We start from the raw sequence: 19,560 nt of genomic DNA, 5'->3' as shown, positions 1-19,560 counted from the left end.
ATGCTGTGAATAGCACATCGCTCACGTGTCAGCTACCGTGAAAACCTCCTCTGGACAAAACCTCCTGGCTTATGCAGGTTCTACAAACCCAGGACATTTGGGCAGAATCACAAACCAGCCATGCCTTTGTACAAGGCAATAGTAACTTGAGGAGACTCAGATTGGGGCTGTTTATTTTTTATATAAAAAACCAACTTCTGCAACCTCTTGTAATCTGTAAAGCAGCAATAAAAGATCACGCAGAAGAAAGACTTAACTAGTTAAATACAACTAGAACGTTTTCAGACGAACCCAAGCTAAAAATAGGCTGTTATTTCACAAAGCTGGCAGTGACCCACATGGAGGTGTTTCCCGGGCTGCCGGTGTCCAGCCAGGGACTGCCGGCCACGCCGCTATCCCCGAGGCGCGGCAGCGATAGCAGCAGCGCTTCCCGCCGCCGGCTGCACCCCGCCAGTCCGAGTCTGCCTTTGGGGAACCCCCGGGAGCCGCTTTCCCAGGAGCGAGAGGGAGCACGAGGCCGAGCGAGCGCTGTTGTTTCTCACACCGCCGCTGGCCTACTGGGCTGCGCTCCCGGTCTGCAGCACCAGAATCGCTGTTTTCATCTCGACTCAAGAGACACCGGGTAATCTGCGGGCAGAACGCTCTAAGAGCTTCCTGTCGGTATTAAACTCGCCAGAGCGGTTTTGCAGCCCGAGGGCTAAGGGGCCGACGGATTAACCCCACGCGGGGCCGGCGCTGCGCCATGCCACCCCGCGTCCTACGACCCGCGCGGGAGCGGCTCTCCCGCCTCGCCTCGCCTCGCCCCGCCCCGCCCCGCACCGCCACGGCGGGCACAGGGCTGCGGGGCGCCAGCCGGCCGGCCCGGCCCGGCCCGCGGCGCGGGGAAGGCTCTGGAACTCTGTGGCCCGCAGGAGCCGCGGCTCGCGCCAGGCGCTCCCCGGCGAAGCCACCGGCGCGAGCGGGCGGGGCGGGGCGCGCGGGGTGTCCCGGCGCGGCCCCGAGGAGCGCTCCCCGTGCCGGCCCCATTCACCAACCGGTTCCCGCCGGCCGCCTCCGCCTCTCGCGCCCGCCCGCCCCGCCTCCGCCCCGCCCCCCGCGGCCTCGCGCCCGCCCCAGACGCGCTGATGGCGCCGTTGATTGGGTGGGCGCGACGCTCGTCAGTGACGCGCGCGAGGGGCGGGGCCGGGGCGCTCGTGCGGGAGGCGGCGCCGAGTGTCGCTCCTGGTGCAGCCGCGTCCGCCCGGCGCCGCCCGCAGAGCCGCCCGCCCGCCGCAGCCGCTGTATGGTCCTTCCCCGCGCCGCCGCCGAACCCCCGCCGGCAGCTCCGCGGCCTCCAGCGCCTCCTCCTCTTCCTCCTCCTGGTTCTGCTCCTCCTGCCCCCGGCGGTGGCGCCCGCACCCCGGCTGTATGATCAGGCTACAGTCTTCAATGAGTAACCATATTCCTGTGAGTGCCGCTCGCCCGCGCCCCCCGCCCTGGTCCCTCGCCCCGCTGGCCTCCCGGCTTCCGCGCCTCTCCCCCATCTCCTCCATGTTGTCTCTTTGTTCTGTCGCCCAGGCCGCGCCGACTGCGGGCGGCTTCGAAACAGCGGGCTGCGGCTCCCGTCGGGCGGGCCGCTGGGGAGCCGAGCCCGCCCGGCTGCGGCACGGCTCGGCCTCCCTCCCCGCCGGCGCCCCTCTCCTGCCCCCGCCTGCTGGCGCCCCTCTTCCCTTCTCCACCGAGAAAGGAGGAGGTGGCGACCTCTCCGTGGCTCCTGGGCGGCCCGGCCCGGGCACAAAGCCGCTTTGTGAGCTGGGCTGCCGCTTGCCCCGCCCGCCGGTCCGGCCTTCTCCCTGCCGGGCTCCGTGCGGCGGAGTCCGCCGGTCGGTCCAGGCCGGGCCGCCCGCCGGGAAGGGCAGCGCCTCCGCGCCCTGAGCCGCGCCGGGAGCCCCCTGCCGGGGGGAAGCCGAGCCGGGCGGCGGCTCCGGGGGACAAGATGGCTCCGCGTCGGGAAGCCTGATCGAGGCGTGATGCGAACCCGTGACCGCCGCAGTCGGGGCGACGGCCCGGCCTGGCCCGTGGGGCGCTGTCACGGCCGGGACAGTGTCTCCGCACCGAGGAGAGGTTGGGGCGGACCGGCCGGGAGCCTGGCACGTCACGGCTGCGGGGCGGCCGTAGCCCGGGGCTGTCCGGACAAGCCGGGGCTTGCCCGTGGGCGGCTGGCTGCCAGGCTTGGCTGGCGCTCGTCCCCTGCCGCGGCCCCACGTGCGCGGCTGCGGCCGGGGCGAAGGCGGCTGGGCGGCTGCTTTGTCTCAGCCGTACTCGGGCGGGGAGTCAGAGCCGGCTGCGAGCGAGGACGTGAGTCCTTTCCAAAATGAGCTCTATGCAGTAGAGGTGGGGTATGCCCGAACTCGGGTGTGCAGCCGGCATTGTTCGGCAGGAAAAGTCCGCAGACGAGTCATTAAGTACGTGTTGAAGCGGATGTTTCTGTAACAAGCCTCAAAAGCTTACGAATACAGTCAACTACCTTAATTTTGACCGAAACTGCTTTCAAGACCTTGCCATCTGTATTTTCAAGGAAGGCATTTCCTTCTGGAGGTGGATCGCAGTTCAGCTTTGGAAGATTTCGCTTGCCGCTTTTTGGCTTGTTTTCCTTTTTAAAGTCACCTAGTAATCTCGGTGCCTGTGCTGCGTAACATCTGTGACTACAGGGCACAGTGTGTATTTAGGCAGAAAAAAATCAAACAAGGCACGGCTTGCTGGTGGTACTATGCCCTCCAAAAGCAGGGAAGCAAGAAAGACAAAGAACAAAATCAAGTCGTCTACGACAATAGAAGCAGGATTGTTTGCTCACTGTTGGCCAGCCATGCACATTGCAAGTATTATGAGCTGACAATTGTACAGTTTGGGTGGCATGAAGGTCCTGTAATCTGGTGTTTCTTATTTCTCCTGGAGAGAGCTTTCCAGTATGTCTACCTGCATCTGCTGAGTCTTTCGAAAGCAGTGACTCAGAAGTATGAACCCCGTCTCTATAATCTCATAAAACTGCCAAATCAGGAAACCTGAAGATTACACCTAAATGTCAGCTCATATTATTCCATTGATGGGGAAGAGGTAATACAGAGGTGCTGTTTTTAATTGCACAGCCGTGAAAGGAAATGTGAGAATGCGAAATAAAAATGTGTGATAGATATAACAAGAGCCAAGGCAACAGGATGTCATTGTTTTACTGAAACTAAATGTGTCAGTAAGACAGTAAATAAATAGAAGTAAATCTTATCTAATAACTTCTATTAAGTGGAACTTTCCTGTTCTGACAAAATCCATGCCACATAAGAATGCCGGATGTGTCCCAGCGTGTAGGCTGACTGTAGGCAATCACTTGTTTTAAACGTTAACCAGAAGACCCTGATAAGGATATTGCTGAACCATAAACAACAGATTGTCACCTTCTTCAAAAAAATTAAAACTCACTCTATTGGATAAAGACAAGAAAAAATTCTGTGTTAAATGGAAGTCCTTATTACTTTCTTCTCAGTTGCACTTATTGCTAGGCATTCATTACTTAATTAAACTTGATTAAATACATGCATTTATTGCTGTATGTGCTATATTTCTCATGTTATTGCTTAAAACACAATGGAATCAGTTTTTGACAGGATTTATGTAGTTTGCTATTGAAGTGACAGTGTTAAGTCATTTGGAGATTCCTTCCTTTTAGAAACTCAGGAGGAAGTGCTAGACAACAGGATGGATTAGTTTCTGTGATGTCTAATTTTTTCCAATATCTGTTAAGGCTTCTTTGCATGTTGTTTTTGTGGTCCAAACAGAAGAACTTTGAACCAAATCACATGGCCTTGGTTTCATCATCTCTAAAAGTTGCAATGACTTGTTATACAGGAAGTTTTGAGATAATTTTTTCTTCCCCCTTCTTGAACCGCAAGAATATGCTTCCGGCACAGAGCATGTCACAGCAAATTTATGATAAACCTTTGGATTATCCCTTCCCATTGGTGAGATATGAATGTATTTTCATAGGCAATGGGTCACTTTCCATGGCCTAAAATGGACAGTGTTATCACTGGATATCATAAGGACAGGCATTTATGTGCTCAGTAGATAGGAGGTGCATCTTGTCAAGAGTACCTTATGAAGGTGTGTCTCTACCTTGTGTAATGGCTTTGCAGTTTGTACCCCTTACCTTGCCCCTCTTCCCTGTCTGCTTTGGCAGTTGCTACTGAGGCCTTGAATAGTAAGAAGTTGGAGGTATTTGTCATTCAGTATTTTTTTATTGGGTAGTAAGTTAGAACACTGGACTTCCTCACAGGTGTTCTCAAATTGTTGTGAAACCTAGTTTATTTTAGTTTTATAGTGTTAGTCCTGTGGTTTAGTAGGTGAGTGTGTGTAAGGTCTTGACTTAAGAGATTGTGAGACCACATAGTTGGTTCTGGGTATAAGTGTTTTCAGACTGTGAGCAGGTGGATTGAGTAACCGTGAACAATCTTGCACATCTTCTGAAGGTAAAAGTGTCATTTAACTGTGTTAAGAAGTGCTTTTGTTTGCATGCTTTTCAGGACACTACTGAGTTGTGAACCAGTGTCAACAGCGTGGGATAACCTTGCATCTCTCTGCTTTCCCCATATCAGTAATGAACAAATAGATTACTTTTGTAAACCATTTTTGTCAGACATGAGTGATTGTTTCAAGCCCCAAATAAACAGCCATGTGAATCTGCTTGTCACTGATGACAGATCTGTCCTCGAGAAGGGCATGAATTAAAGCCTTCCTTTTTCAGATGCCTTCCTTCTGCTCGAACAGTTTATTCTGTAACTTGTAACTTGAGTTGTAGTGGATCATACAATCATAATTAATGCAGCTATAATTGACAAATTACCTTCTCTCAGTAGGGGGTCCTGGCATATTAACCCTAGTTTTGTTTTCCAAGTTTATTTTGGTGGCTCTAACAAAGTCTAAATGTTGGGCTTTCTGTTGGGATGGAAACTGCTACTTTTTCCAAAATCCCTCAGTATTAAATTTCCTCAAGGAAAATTTATATGTAAATTGAAAAGAACCTGCTGGTTCAGCATACACAACTTGATGGTACAAACAATGAGTTGGTGTTACTCTGTTAAAGAGCCTTCTGCCTTCAACATTACATGTCTGAATTTCACTTATGCAGCTTTTTGCTTTCATGCACTGTCTTGACTGTTTTGATCGCTTACTACCAAAACTGTATGAGACAATATAGTAATTTTAAAGCTGTATTTCTAGGCCTTTTAAAAGCTTATTACATCATTTGAGTTCCCTAAAAGCCCGAGGTCATCATAATTACTGCAAGATTATTTTTGTAGCTGATTTCTTATCTTCCAGGTCTTTTTGCTGTAGCTGGGTGAAGCCTTGTACTCTGGCTTAACTGCATAACAGAAACAGCGTGCCCATGTACTACTCATCTTTAATTTTCATTTGACTCCCAGAACAGAATGAAACTAGGTTGGCAAAGCTGTCTTGGGATAGTACAATGTGTTTCTGCCTAAAGGTTGGTCTGTCTGTGAACCTTTCCTGCTAGATTGGTGAGAAGTGATGGCATTCACATCAAAGGAAACTGAGCTTTGGTCCTCTGCCGTGTGGTAGCAGTAGTTGCCAAGGCAAACAGCGAGGCTTAAGTACATGCTTGGTTAGGTCCTTAGATGTGTGAATTACTAAGGTTGCGATGTGTCTTATACTGACTGTTAAGTCAGAAATTAACAAAATTAATTCCTTTGTAAGGGTTAATAACACATGGAACTCAAATGTAATGTTGCATAATCTACTTGCTTCTGCTTTGTATAAGAATTTGAACTGTGCACTTTGTTTCTAAAATGTCATTAGCAATCTGCATTAAAAAGAAGGATTTTTTACTTAACTAATAATTTTCTGCCTCCCCTTTTCTGTGTTTACTGGTTTGTCTGGTATCTTGGGTACTCCTAGTTGCAGACTAAGGATAACCTGCCTTGAGGACTGGATGAAACCTGGTTACTTCTTTCTTCCTACCTGCCCTGGCAGGGTGACACGTTAAGTGTTCTTTTCTCCCCAAAAGCTCCATTTTGCCAATTGAAAGGTTTTTACCCTAATGACTCCATTCTGTGTCCTCAAGCTCACTTGCATGCATTTGTGTTTCTGACAGCCTTCACTCCCTCATCCTTTAGCAGAGCAAGGGTCTGTCTATGATTCTTCTTAGCAGTCTTAAGAAGAGATCGACAGGAGATCTGCCAGTGCAGTGCAAAAAGCAGCACAAGACCTTGTGCGGCTATATCTGCTTAAAGCTGTCCTGTCCCTTTCTGTCATTCTGCTTCTTAAACTAATTGAAAGTGACTTTAAATAAGTTACCTTCAGTTCTTTTTTTCAGTTGCTATTTTAGCTGTTCCCTAGATCTGGTCCTAGGAGGCTTTTAAATGCACTCCTGCCACCTTGCTAGGGCATGCATGGCTGGTGAGTCAGATGATAATTCTTGGAGTTCCTCCAAGTCTGAATTCTTCTGGTTCCTGTTACTCTGTTGACCTTTGACTTAAGAGGATCCTTCTTACTCCTTTTCCACACCTATTATGTTTAGAGTTCTTGCTCTCTGTCAAGTTGTTAAAGGTAAATACTGAAGTAGCTTTTTTTACAAGAAGCTGGCAAACTTAATCCTGTAGTCTGCATCCCTACCAGGTGATGGTAGTATCTCTGAAGTGGCAGCAAAGTGGATGTGAAATTGTCATCTTAGTTTCTTTCTATTAACTTCATTCTCATGTTTGTTAGCAGCAGGTTGGGGTTTTATTGTGTGCTTCTTTGTTTTGTTTGTGTTTTACAAGTCATGCCTGTGACTTAACACACACGTTAAAACTCTTACCAGGAAGCTGTCTGAAAACATGAAAATAGGTTGACTGATCAACATAAATAACTTCTTCTGCTAAATATTTGTAGGAGTGATTGTGTTTCTCTCTAATACCTTAGTATATTTAGTGGATGTGGGGTTCAACTTGTACCTCTATTTTGGAAAACAGAACTCCCCTCTTCCCTCCTGTGCCCTAGGCAGGTATAAGCAGTAGTACTGGTAGAGTAACTGGGCACAAAACTTAACTCATCTATCTGCTGTAAGGATTTTACAGGTATAAAAAGCACATATGGGTGGTTCATTTGCAACATCTGCAAATAAATACACAACTTGGAGCAGTTCATTTGCTATCTTAATTCCTGGTTGCTTCTTCCAGTAATTATATATATAAATTCAACCATAGCTGAGCAGCATGCCAGTGGACAGGAATGACCTGTTCAAGAAGCTTGCCTGTGTATGTTTTTAGCTAGAGCATCACTGCTTTCTGTGTATATTAATGAAGTCATGGTGTAAAAAAACTGTTGAGGCATATGAAGGTTGCCATTGGTCTTTAGCCTTTAGTATGTGAAATGTTCCTTAGTGTCAAGGTTTGACACTGGTACAATGCCAGTGCCTCCATGAAGATACCTTCTCCCTGGTTTCTGCTGTGAGATGTGACCAGGAATAAGCAAAGCAGGCTTTTACTTAGGGAAGAAAAGAACCAGAACTTTATTAACTACTCTACAACTACAGATAAAAAGGAACACACACACAGGGAAAATGAAAACTTCACAAATGCATTTCCTCCTCCCCCACCAAATTTCTAACCCAATACATTTGTTCCTCAAATCTCCAACTCTCAGTCCAGCACCACCTTTTAGACAATCAATCCTCAGTTCATCAAGAGGAGAGGAGTCCTTCTTGTACCATGGGCTTCCCCTGGAAACACAGTCGAAGCCTCGTGTGTTTCTGTGTCACTCGTGGCACCGCCCGGAGTACATCTGCCGTCGTGACTTCTTCCTTTCCATGTCCAGTGCTCTCACCACTGAACACGGACCAAAACTGCTTCTAGGGTTGTCTTTTAAGGATGCTCTGTCCTGATCCAAAAAAGGCACAGTCTCTCCTTTGGGACACCTGTCCCCACAATCTCTCCTTTTGGGACACCTGTCCCCCCCATATTTTTTCACCCCCTGGGGCCGAGGGGCACCAACACTGAACCCTCTTGGTCCTGAGGCCATTGCCTCCCCCTAGAATGCAGTCTCTGTATCACAAGGAACATGGTTCTGTCCATGGCTATACAAAAAGAGTCCAGCAAAAGCCACTCCATCATCTCTTCCCACTAGGATTCTTCTCTATTCTTCTACTATCTCTCACTCGCCCAGACCTCTCTCACACTGGCCCATTTCCTCCTCATCTTCCACTCTATCTTCTAGAAAAGGTCAATGATCTGTAAAGTTCTCATTCTCCAAAAAGGGGTTAAAAGCTCCTACAAGCGGCCGGCTGAACCCCCCCCTCTTCTCTGTCCCAGCCGTGCTGCCGGCGCAGGCCCATGTTTATCAAGTCTCAAGGTTACAGTCCCAGGCAGCGGCTCTCTCTCTCTCTCTCTCTCTGTGTCTCTCAGGGGGGGCTGCCCGATGGCTCCCAGTGTCTCTCTCTTTCTCTCTCTTCCACCCTTCCACCCCGGGCTCAGGCCTACCTCTCCCGGCCACATGGCTTTCCCCTCCCCCTGCCCAGCCAGCAGCTGGGCCAGGGGAGAGACCCGAACTCTTTCCCGCCGGAAACCCAAGAGGACCCTCCCAGGGGAGAGCTCTGCTTTTAACCCCGTGTTCTCAGAGGCGTGTCCATGTCTCAATGGTCAGGTTAAATGCCAATATTAAAGCCTGAATATCCATTGGCCAAAAACACAGCATCCCAAAAAACACATTTCCTGTCAAACCACCACATTCCACCCTTCGCCTCTGAGAACACACTTTCTAAAATTATTAACAAAATTACAAAACACTTCAACACTTCTACAAAACAAGAAAACCTTCATCTCCAGATTTTAACTCAATACATGCTTTGTTCTTATTCTTCTTTGGTCCCATCTCACAGCTTTACTCACAACTTTATCTTATCACTCCCCCAAAATTCGATTCCCGGTCAGGGAACCAAAAATGTCAAGGTTTGACACTGGTACAATGCCAGTGCCCCCATGAAGATACCTTCTCCCTGGCTTCTGCTGTGAGATGTGACCAGGAATAAGCAAAGCAGGCTCTTACTTAGGGAAGAAAAGAACCAGAACTTTATTAACTACTCTACAACTACAGATAAAAAGGAACACACACACAGGGAAAATGAAAACTTCACAAATGCATTTCCTCCTCCCCCACCAAATTTCTAACCCAATACATTTGTTCCTCAAATCTCCAACTCTCAGTCCAGCACCACCTTTTAGACAATCAATCCTCAGTTCATCAAGAGGAGAGGAGTCCTTCTTGTACCATGGGCTTCCCCTGGAAACACAGTCGAAGCCTCGTGTGTTCCTGTGTCACTTGTGGCACCGCCCGGAGTACATCTGCCGTCGTGACTTCTTCCTTTCCATGTCCAGTGCTCTCACCACTGAACACGGACCAAAACTGCTTCTAGGGTTGTCTTTTAAGGATGCTCTGTCCTGATCCAAAAAAGGCACAGTCTCTCCTTTGGGACACCTGTCCCCACAATCTCTCCTTTTGGGACACCTGTCCCCCCCATATTTTTTCACCCCCTGGGGCCGAGGGGCACCAACACTGAACCCTCTTGGTCCTGAGGCCATTGCCTCCCCCTAGAATGCAGTCTCTGTATCACAAGGAACATGGTTCTGTCCATGGCTATACAAAAAGAGTCCAGCAAAAGCCACTCCATCATCTCTTCCCACTAGGATTCTTCTCTATTCTTCTACTATCTCTCACTCGCCCAGACCTCTCTCACACTGGCCCATTTCCTCCTCATCTTCCACTCTATCTTCTAGAAAAGGTCAATGATCTGTAAAGTTCTCATTCTCCAAAAAGGGGTTAAAAGCTCCTACAAGCGGCCGGCTGAACCCCCCCCTCTTCTCTGTCCCAGCCGTGCTGCCGGCGCAGGCCCATGTTTATCAAGTCTCAAGGTTACAGTCCCAGGCAGCGGCTCTCTCTCTCTCTCTCTCTCTGTGTCTCTCAGGGGGGGCTGCCCGATGGCTCCCAGTGTCTCTCTCTTTCTCTCTCTTCCACCCTTCCACCCCGGGCTCAGGCCTACCTCTCCCGGCCACATGGCTTTCCCCTCCCCCTGCCCAGCCAGCAGCTGGGCCGGGGGAGAGACCCGAACTCTTTCCCGCCGGAAACCCAAGAGGACCCTCCCAGGGGAGAGCTCTGCTTTTAACCCCGTGTTCTCAGAGGCGTGTCCATGTCTCAATGGTCAGGTTAAATGCCAATATTAAAGTCTGAATATCCATTGGCCAAAAACACAGCATCTCAAAAAAAACACATTTCCTGTCAAACCACCACACTTAGTTAGAAATATGTGTGTGTCAAAAAGCCCACATTTTATTGTTAGGCCACAAAGACTGCATTTGCTTTCAAGGCCTACTGTTTGAGTCAGGTGGGTTTATACCCGTTTTTTTCTAAGGTAACTTAAGGTACTGTAACTTTCATAGATGTTGTGATGTCTCTCAATTCAAAGTGGAGCAGGCAGTTGTATAGGTATCCTGGAAGAACTATTCTTTTTTTAAATACTGGGGTTCCTGAAACTTGTTGCTGTGTTTAGCAGTTCTGAAATTGGTATTTTAATACATTGCAGGATTTGGTGTTGCAAAAACCCTACATGGAAACTTTGTAATAAGTAAATGTATTTGCTTTCTAGATTCCTAATTTTTTAATTCAAATTTTTTATTCTGTAATCCATGCTAAAAAAGGTAACAGGATTCTTGCACAAACCTAATCCTTGGAATAAAAAATAAACCTTGTGAAATAAGGTTTATTAATAAAGCTTAGTTGTTGTGGTTTTATTTTTTCATTTGTTAAAGCTTGATGTCTTAAAACCTTGTTTCACCTGTACTCATTATGCTTTCCCCCCCCCTCTCTTTACAGCAGTTCTGTGGTGTTCTTGGTCACACATTTATGGAGTTTCTGAAGGGCAGTGGAGACTACTGCCAGGCACAGCACGACCTCTATGCAGACAAGTGAACTGTAGAAATCCATTACTACTCCACCAAGAAGCCCCCCTAAGAGTGGTTGACCAGGATAAGAAGTGTTGAATTGAAATCGGCAGAGCATTTACCAACAGAATTCAGACCTGGATGGGGTAAACCTCAGTGCACTGCCTTTCTTTTGCCTCAGTATTACTGGATTGAAGAATTGCTGCTTCTTGTTAGGAGGTTCATTTCATTTCCCATTACTCCCAACATCATACTTCCAAGCACTGAGAATTTCACGTGGAGTATAGTGAAGTAGACTTCAGTTTCTCTACATCACTTCTGTATTAGAATTTTTTTTAATCCTTTCATAATCTTGTTGCATGTTAAACTAAATCAATATGGCCCGAATGAACCGCCCAGCTCCTGTGGAAATCACCTACAAGAACATGAGATTCCTGATCACGCATAATCCAACCAATGCAACCTTAAACAAATTTATAGAGGTAAGGCCAGTACAGAATTCTTACTGATGTATTTTTTTAATCCCTGAACAGCATGCTATATTTATATATAAATAAATATATATTTACTGGCTAATAACTACTGTAAAAGCCATATGAGGAGGTACTGAGACTGTATATTGATTTTTCCTTTCAAATACTGGTGCTTTGCTTTGAAGATCTGTAGACAAATCTGTAGATATCTGCAAATCTGCAGACAAATCACATATACTTTGGCCTTCACAAATGTAATTCTGAGAGTGAACTAATAATTATACTGTCTAGTGCATAGTACATTAAGGACATTGTTTAGGTCTGAAAACAGGAATTACCTAGCAGAGTTATGTACAGAGCAATACAAACAACTCTTAGTGGTAGGAGCTCACATTGAGATCGGGCTGAAGCGGGGTAACATTTCATTGCACTTCCTGCATAGTGATACATAGTGTGGGTCAGAACCTTAGGAGCTAGTAACAGGATTGCAATATGCTTTGACTGCCTAGCTTCCTTCACTATTAGCAGATTGTGGTTTTAGTGTAGCTTAAGAGGATCCTCTGTGTCATAGCATCTTCGAGAGTGAAATTTGTGGCAATAGGCTTAGTCTGCACTCAGAGCTGCTGAAGCTACTTCAAGTGCTTTGGTGCATGCTACTGACTGAAGCCAGTGGCTTGGCATATATTGCTAGTACTGAATTCATCAACTAAACCACGTATTTAGCATGTTGGAACTATAAAGTGCGTGGTTGTATAAAGTGTGTGTGTATGCTAATAAATTGCTTGCAGAGCTACTTCATGGGAAGGTCCAAGTTTGCTAAGTCCCTCCTTAGCAAGATTTTAGGTGTACTACACCTCAATTCTGTATTTGGTGCAGGATTATTTACTGGAAGCAGAGTGAGATAACATTTGCTTGCCTTTATGTTCTCACAAGTAGATCAGGTCTGCTTAGGCTGTGCTTCAGTCATTACCCTGGCAGTTGCAGTCTGAATGATATTTGTTGCAGGGAGAACGAAGAGGGATTGCTTTTTTTTTTTTTTTTTTACATTTTAATGTAGGGTAATAGCAAAATGGAAACCTAAATTTTGTCATGACAGCTCAGGAACTGGAATAATTTATTGTCCTGTGCTTTTAACTCTTAAGAGTAAGTGGTCTAACAAACCTGTTGTTTTAAGCAGAGAGAGAGGAGGAAGATATGAACTTTGCTCAGAATGCTTTTAGTGAAGTATGTAGCTTTGCAAACCAGGAAGCTTCATGTTCCTTTAAGATGAATGATCATTTGGAGATGGACTACTTGGACTAATCAACGTTTATCAGGATCTGATTTTAAAAGAAAAAAGTCTGATTCAACATAACCAAACTTAGTCTGCACACAAGACTATGTTTGCAGAAAAGCCTAAAGTATGTGGTGTTAGCACACAAGTTTTTAGTCATTTCAGCTATCTGTGTCTTTGCAGGATGGCAAGCATTTGCATGAGTTTTGCTACTGGGAATTTTGGAATGAGTTACTAAGTTAGTTTATTAAGAAAATTAAATGGTTAAGTGAAGCTGGTTTACTCTTACAGCATTTTTTTCACTCCTTAGGAACTTAAGAAATATGGTGTTACCACAGTGGTGAGAGTGTGTGAAGCTACTTATGACACTGCTCCGGTGGAAAAAGAAGGCATTCAGGTTTTGGTAAGTAGTGTAGAAGCAGAGTTTGGAACCAACACATTTTGCTGTTCACTCTACCCCCTTCCCCCAAAAAAAAGATTATTTGACACCACTTTATGAGTGTATTCACTCAGCAACTGATGGAGGAAAAAGAGGTGGAGACATCTTTTCTTGTCAGGAAAAAAAGTTCAGTTTTGAGCTAAATCATGTGATCAATGAAAACTGATTGAGAGGAATCTATTTGTAATATTGCTGTAGTTAGACTATTAGAAAATTGTAGGTCTAAGTGGTTTCCTCAGCTATCAGCTCTTTGTCCATTGTGTCCCCTCCTTTTTTTTGCCTGTGCATACAGCTTACAAGAATTCTGTCTTTATGTGTTTGTCACCCTGTGTTCTAGGACTGGCCCTTTGATGACGGTGCTCCACCATCCAACCAGATTGTTGATGATTGGCTAAACCTCCTTAAAGTCAAATTTCGTGAAGAACCTGGTTGTTGTATTGCTGTGCACTGTGTTGCTGGTCTTGGAAGGTGGGTGAAGTTTTAAAGATTTGTTGAATTTGTCATCCCTTGCCAGACTTGTTAAGATCTAGTGCAAAAGTTTACTTGAGGCAAATGTAAAATAGGCACGGATCCAGTATTGGAATGACCTCATGCTTAAAAGGAGTTAAGGTGGCAGGAAACTTGTATGTATTTATTGAAGATCTTTAGGTCAAGAGATGATGCTTCAGAGCTCTCACAAAGTCTACAGAATTAAGTTAACAAGTGTATTCATCAACCGAGTTGATGTTGATGAGTGCCCCGTTGAGATTTTTTTGTCTGTTTTTCCCTAATAGATTTGGGGTTTTGTGACTTGTCTGCTTTCTCTCCATCTCCATTTTAGCAGTATTGCCAGTCTCCTTGGACCAAGGGCATTGTAACTGTTAACCACAAACAAGTGGGTGGTTCTGGCACATCAAGACCAGCTTTTGTCCACAACCTATCTGGGGGATGAAAAGTGTTTTCTAAAGTCCCAAAGCTGTTTGTCTCATTTCTAAGTGATATGAAAATTTTTAGGGATATTGCTAAATATTCTCCTCTTAGTCCTGTTCCTTCTGTCTGCTGCCACTATCTTGAATAGACTTCCAAAAGTTGTGAGAAAATAATAATGGTTTTACTACTGTTCTAAACTGCTTGGGAACTAGATCTGTTCCAAAAGAAGTTGCTATATTCTAGCTATGGATTACAGCATGTCCAATATAAAATGGAGGTTTCTGGTCTTGTTGTCCCTAAACCTGGCTTATCCACTGCATTATGGCTTCACATAACAAAATTCACTGTAGTGAACTTTGTAGAGGAATGTTACCAAAACAAGTCTTCTTCAGCTGCTTAGAATGATAGAGGTTGCTTTTTCCTCAAAATGGGGTAGTTAATTAGTTGGAGACAGTCCTAGCTTTCTGTCATGTAAGTTTCCTTTTAAATCCCTGAACATACAAAACCACTTAAAGTTACTAGTATATGCACTAGTCTGTTGCTAGTGTGTGGCGTGAGGTTTTGTCTTGTGGTTTTTGGTGGGGTTTTTTTGAGTCATAAATTGCTAATGTATTTGAGTTTGATTTAAGTCAAGCTTTTGTAACTGAAAATTGATTCTGTCAAAGGAGGAACACCATGGCAAACAAGTAAATCCTCAGGGGAGTGTAGTAGCCTGTGGATTGCGTCTGTTCCCAAAACTTGTGACACTAGTGTAGGATTTGTCACTTCTTACTGAACTCGACCTCTCTTCTGACTTTTGTTTTGGCATCCTGACTGCTTCTAATGGTGATTCATTTTGGAGAATAAAAACTCAAATGCAACTCTTCCTCAGAATCAATTGATTTGAAACAAATGGTTAAAGATTACTTGCATTTTGCTTCTGTTGTCATCTCATGTACCTAAAATCAGATAAACGAAGCTAAGGTTGACCAGAGTTAATTTAAACCCCTATTTAATGAGAATGGCTAACTCAAAATCAGGTGATATGTCTCAGTGAATGTAGGAATGCCTTCTGCCTTTTCTGCTTTCCCAGTGAAGAAACATCAGATATGCAGAAAACAGAGCAAATTGTTTTTCTGAGTATGCTTTGACAAAAGCTAAACTGATTTTTTTTTTTAACCAGAGCTCCAGTCTTAGTTGCTCTTGCACTGATAGAATGTGGAATGAAGTATGAAGATGCAGTGCAGTTCATAAGACAGTAAGTGTGACACTAACATGTAGCTGTTCCCAAGATTCAGTATGTTGATACATCCTTGGCCCTGAAGGAAATTCTGAATTACCTTTGATGCCTTTTTTTTTTTGGTAAGGTTTTTAATTTAGTACATCTGAGATTGTAGTGCATACAATCAGTGTTGTAGGATTTGGATCTATGAAATGGATATTTTTCTGCTGAAACCAGAATCCATACATAATTACTTGAGGAGGTTTAAAAAAAACCAGAACAACCATTAACAAATCCCCTAACCTTCAGTTAAATTTGCAGAGTTCTCTTTATTTATTTTACATATGAAAGGCAGAATACCTTTGTCTTTTCTGGTGGTCTTCTGAAGGCAAATATGTCCTTGGATTTTTTTAATCAATGTATGTAAGTCAGAGGGGAGAGAGTTTTAGTCTCAATATTTTAAATTCTCAGGTTTCAGCTATATTTAAAAAAAGCTGCATCCATTATAAACAATAACAAAACACTTCTTGCATAATTGCCAGGCCTTCGAAGAATTAAATTTAGCTTGTACTGGTTGTATATGAAAGGAGGAATAGGTAGCAAGGTACATACTCCAGTCAGCCAACATGTACCTTTTTTTCACATACATACAGTTTGAGAAAACAAAGGAAGCTTAATTTCTGTTCAGCATCTTTATTATGGGGACTTTAAATGTTTATGTACCTTCTTACTATTGCCATATTCTTCATAATTGTTTTAAGAGAATGCATGACTTCAGCTCTCAAGAAGACAATCTTGCATCTTCTCTATAGCTTCCTTTTGAAGTTTCTTCCAAAGATCTTAATGTAAAATCTCTGGCTTTTGCTTATCATAAGCTAGAACACTGTCTAAAATGTTATGTACTCCTTTGTGCATGTGGTCCAGTGAGGTATTTATGAAAGGAAGCTACCACCCTCTTTCCTGGCACTTAACTTCCAATTATCCCTACTTCGGTTACAGCCTTGACTTAAAGGTGGCTTTTTTTAAGTGACCTAAAAATATTTTTCTCTGGTTGGTGATATTATTTCACTGGGCAGTAGATTAATGTTCTGTTTCAAATCTCTTTTCTTTCCATCTAGGAAGCGGCGTGGAGCTTTCAACAGCAAGCAACTTCTGTACTTGGAGAAATACCGCCCCAAGATGCGTCTGCGCTTTAAAGACTCCAACGGTCACCGGAATAATTGTTGTATTCAGTAAAGCTCAACAGCCTATAGTACTTCTTTGGAAATAAAGGATGGAAACAGGAATTAAGCAGACTGCATGCCAAAGACATCAGTCTGGTATTTTTTAGTAGTAAAGGAAGCTTCCTTAGGAGTATTTATTAGGCTAAAGGCTCAGTAGAAATGCAACTTCTATGTTTAGATAAATATCTGTCTATTTGGAGACCCAGTAAATGTTTTTGCTGTACCCTGTTTCTGAGCTGTCTCCTTGTTCATTAATTATCAGATCAAATATCCTTTAATCATGCCATTGAGTCTTACTGACCTAGTTTCAACTACTATAAATTGGGGTACTAAAATAAATCTATCTGTAGAGAGATTAGGTGCCAAAATACCCAGCATATCAGCTACATGTTTTTCCTTAAAATGGGCATAGTTCTGATGATGTGAGAACTACCAGCTTATCTGGACCTTACTATCTTTTTTTCTACAGTCATTTCAATATTGAAGAATATGGCCTCTAAAGTAGTCTTGCCTGCTCACGGTATGTTTTGTCTCCCACAATCGCACTAGAATTATCAAGATTTGCACAGTCTGTCTTTTTAATACTATGAATTACAGCAACTTTTTACCCCTGCATCTGTACTTTTCTGTTACCTGAACCTCTCCATATTACAAGTCATTACTCTGGTTATTCATGTAGAAGATCTTTTAAATTGTACAGAAGCACACAAGTCTTTAATGTCTCCAGACAAAAAGCCTTACAGTAAAATTAATGTTGGCACTTCATGTGCAACTTAACAGAGGGCCTGAAAAGGTTGGGAGGGGCTATTTAATATTTCTAGTAAAATGTTGCCTTTGTCTTGTGCAGGAAGTATAGAATATGCCCTTTACTTTAGTAAATATTTTTTTAAAACGTAGAAATGCTTTGTTATTGTAGCTAAAAATTCTTAATCAGAAAATTTCTGAAAAATCTTGTAGTTTTCTTTTACTGTACCTATTGAGAGTTGTTTACCAACTATTGCTTTGTTGAAAGTGTGATCTTTTTCTTTTCTTTTCATTTTTCCTCCTTGAGTTTCTGCTATGACTTGGGCAGACCTCTGTAATATTTTGTATGCCTTTCAAGCTGCGTAACTTAATATTTGGATACTTGATAATTTGTTTTATTATGTAATTGATAAAATGGTGATGTGTATTAATGTTAGTTCAACCATATATTTATACTGTCTTGGGAATGTGTGGTTATAGTTCTGTGGGAGAAATACTTTTGCCAGTGTTCACCAGCTTGTAAAATCTAGTGCGAGAGCTTAAAACATCTAAATAAAGACTGAAATGCACTTACGAAGTTTGCTGAAATGCTCATCACTTTCACTTACTTTTGTGTACTGTCAGCAATCTGGAGGTGCCTAAGCTCAGAATCTAGTCAGGCATCTGTTTTCTTTTTTTTTTAAATCTGGGCCTGAATGTCCCCTTTGCTGTAATGTTTGCTGTTTGTTTTACTCATAAATAAATGTGGATAAAAATTAATGGTAGAAAGTACAGTATTTTTTCATGTAGCTTATTTGGGACTTGCTGTCCCCAGTACTAAAGCAGCTTACTTACTTAGTGTTCTTGAAGCTGTTTTTGCAGTAAAACAGAAGAGGATATGCACCAGTAAAGCTTAGAGAACACTTGAATCAATACCATTAGAATTCAGGTAAAAATAATGTGATAGAATGCTTCATTGTCAAGACTGAAGCTATGTACAAACAAGATGTTCCAAAAAATGCATGAGCAAAGACCTGTTATTTGAGTTTCCAAAGTGGTGACTAAACTTCCTGACAAGTACTAGAAGGTGCTCTTAGTAGGCAGCTGAGGTGATCAATGCTCACATCTGCTTAGAGCTAAACTTTGGTTAATATATCTCTTCCTTTCTAAACAGTGAGGTGGGATCATAGTAGCAGTCAATGAGATTTCTGAAGGATTGCTTTTGGAGAAGTTATGGCCTCATTATAAAGAACACTGTATGATTTTAAAATGCCTAAAATAATATAATATAGCACAATCTTTAAAGCAGTAAAATAAACTTTGGATCATCTTTCCTGTGGAAGCTGAACGTGGTTTAAAACGTATTTTGTTTAATAGAATACAGCTTCATTTGACTGAAGAAATGAGATGTTATGGAATGACATCCAAAGTCATCAATGTTTCTGTTGCCAAGATGGGCATGGAAAACAGGCTTTAATGTAACAATTTTGGATGCTTTCAATGTGTAACTGCTTTGCCCCATCAAGAGGTATATTGTAGTACATTCCTGTCATCTGCTAGACTGGTTTGTGTTGTGGACTTAATGGCTTATGTAATGTGACACATAAATGGTGGCAGTGTTTACATCATTCCTTAGCATGTAGCAGAAATGTTCATGGGAAATGGGGTGAGAGTTTGCAATTAGTGCAGCAGAAAACTGATTAATTCCCTATATTGTTCTGTCATATGGTCCCTTAAAAATTTGGAGGAAAGGTAGTCAAACAAGGTACTTTGTTACTGATTATCCAAAATTAGGTATAAAATTGAATGTGATTTTCTTGACTCTGATTCTTAAAAGTGCTGAGCAGTCAGTTTCCACTTAAGTCTGTAAACACTTGTACTTAAATATACATGAAATTATGTGGAACTCTTTCTCAACAGTCCTGAGCCACTTCAGACTGTACTCAAAAGTAATTAATACTTCTAATCTCCCTGTCTTCAGTTCTCAGTGTATAAAAATCCATTCCAGTCCTTAAATTAGTGGGGCAGTTCTGGAGATAAGCAGTAATTTCTGAAGTGATCAGACCCATCAGCTTTATTGCAGAAGAAACAATGAGAAAATGAGTAATTTGGTATTGAGGCTGAATCCAAGGTTAGACTTAAGGTCTTTGGCAGTAAGAAAAGTAGTAAGGCTCTGCTCATTTATGTGAGCATTCTTTATCCTTACAAATGGGATGGGGGAAGAAATCTTCTGTAATTAAATAAATGTATTTGAGAGGGCCAGACTAGGGGTTCATATATGATCTTACCTTAATTGTTTTTAAGCTTCTGAGTGCTTGACTGAAGCATTAATAATACTCTTTTTCCTTTTTTTTTTTT

The 19,560-nt window shown here is 43.4% G+C and overlaps 2 protein-coding genes across 2 annotated transcripts; both read left to right on the top strand.

Moving 5' to 3' along the window:
• Positions 1–1,219: 1,219 nt before the first annotated feature.
• On the top strand, positions 1,220–11,008 carry LOC129046634 (uncharacterized). The gene is made up of 2 exons (XM_054514258.1): positions 1,220–1,446; positions 10,894–11,008. The coding sequence occupies exons 1-2, from the start codon at positions 1,408–1,410 to the stop codon at positions 10,987–10,989; spliced, it is 135 nt and encodes a 44-aa protein (XP_054370233.1). The 5' UTR covers positions 1,220–1,407; the 3' UTR covers positions 10,990–11,008.
• Positions 11,009–11,326: 318 nt separating this feature from the next.
• Positions 11,327–17,982, top strand: PTP4A1 (protein tyrosine phosphatase 4A1). Its single transcript, XM_036379909.2, has 5 exons — positions 11,327–11,443; positions 13,018–13,110; positions 13,484–13,614; positions 15,218–15,292; positions 16,375–17,982. Exons 1-5 carry the CDS (start codon positions 11,339–11,341, stop codon positions 16,490–16,492), a joined length of 522 nt encoding a protein of 173 aa, XP_036235802.1. The 5' UTR covers positions 11,327–11,338; the 3' UTR covers positions 16,493–17,982.
• The last annotated feature ends 1,578 nt before the right edge of the window (positions 17,983–19,560 follow it).

This window comes from Molothrus ater, chromosome 3 (genome assembly GCF_012460135.2).
Source record: "Molothrus ater isolate BHLD 08-10-18 breed brown headed cowbird chromosome 3, BPBGC_Mater_1.1, whole genome shotgun sequence".
NCBI lineage: Eukaryota > Metazoa > Chordata > Aves > Passeriformes > Icteridae > Molothrus > Molothrus ater.
Note: the sequence above shows the minus strand (reverse complement) of the source record. Positions and strands in the feature narration are given on the sequence as shown.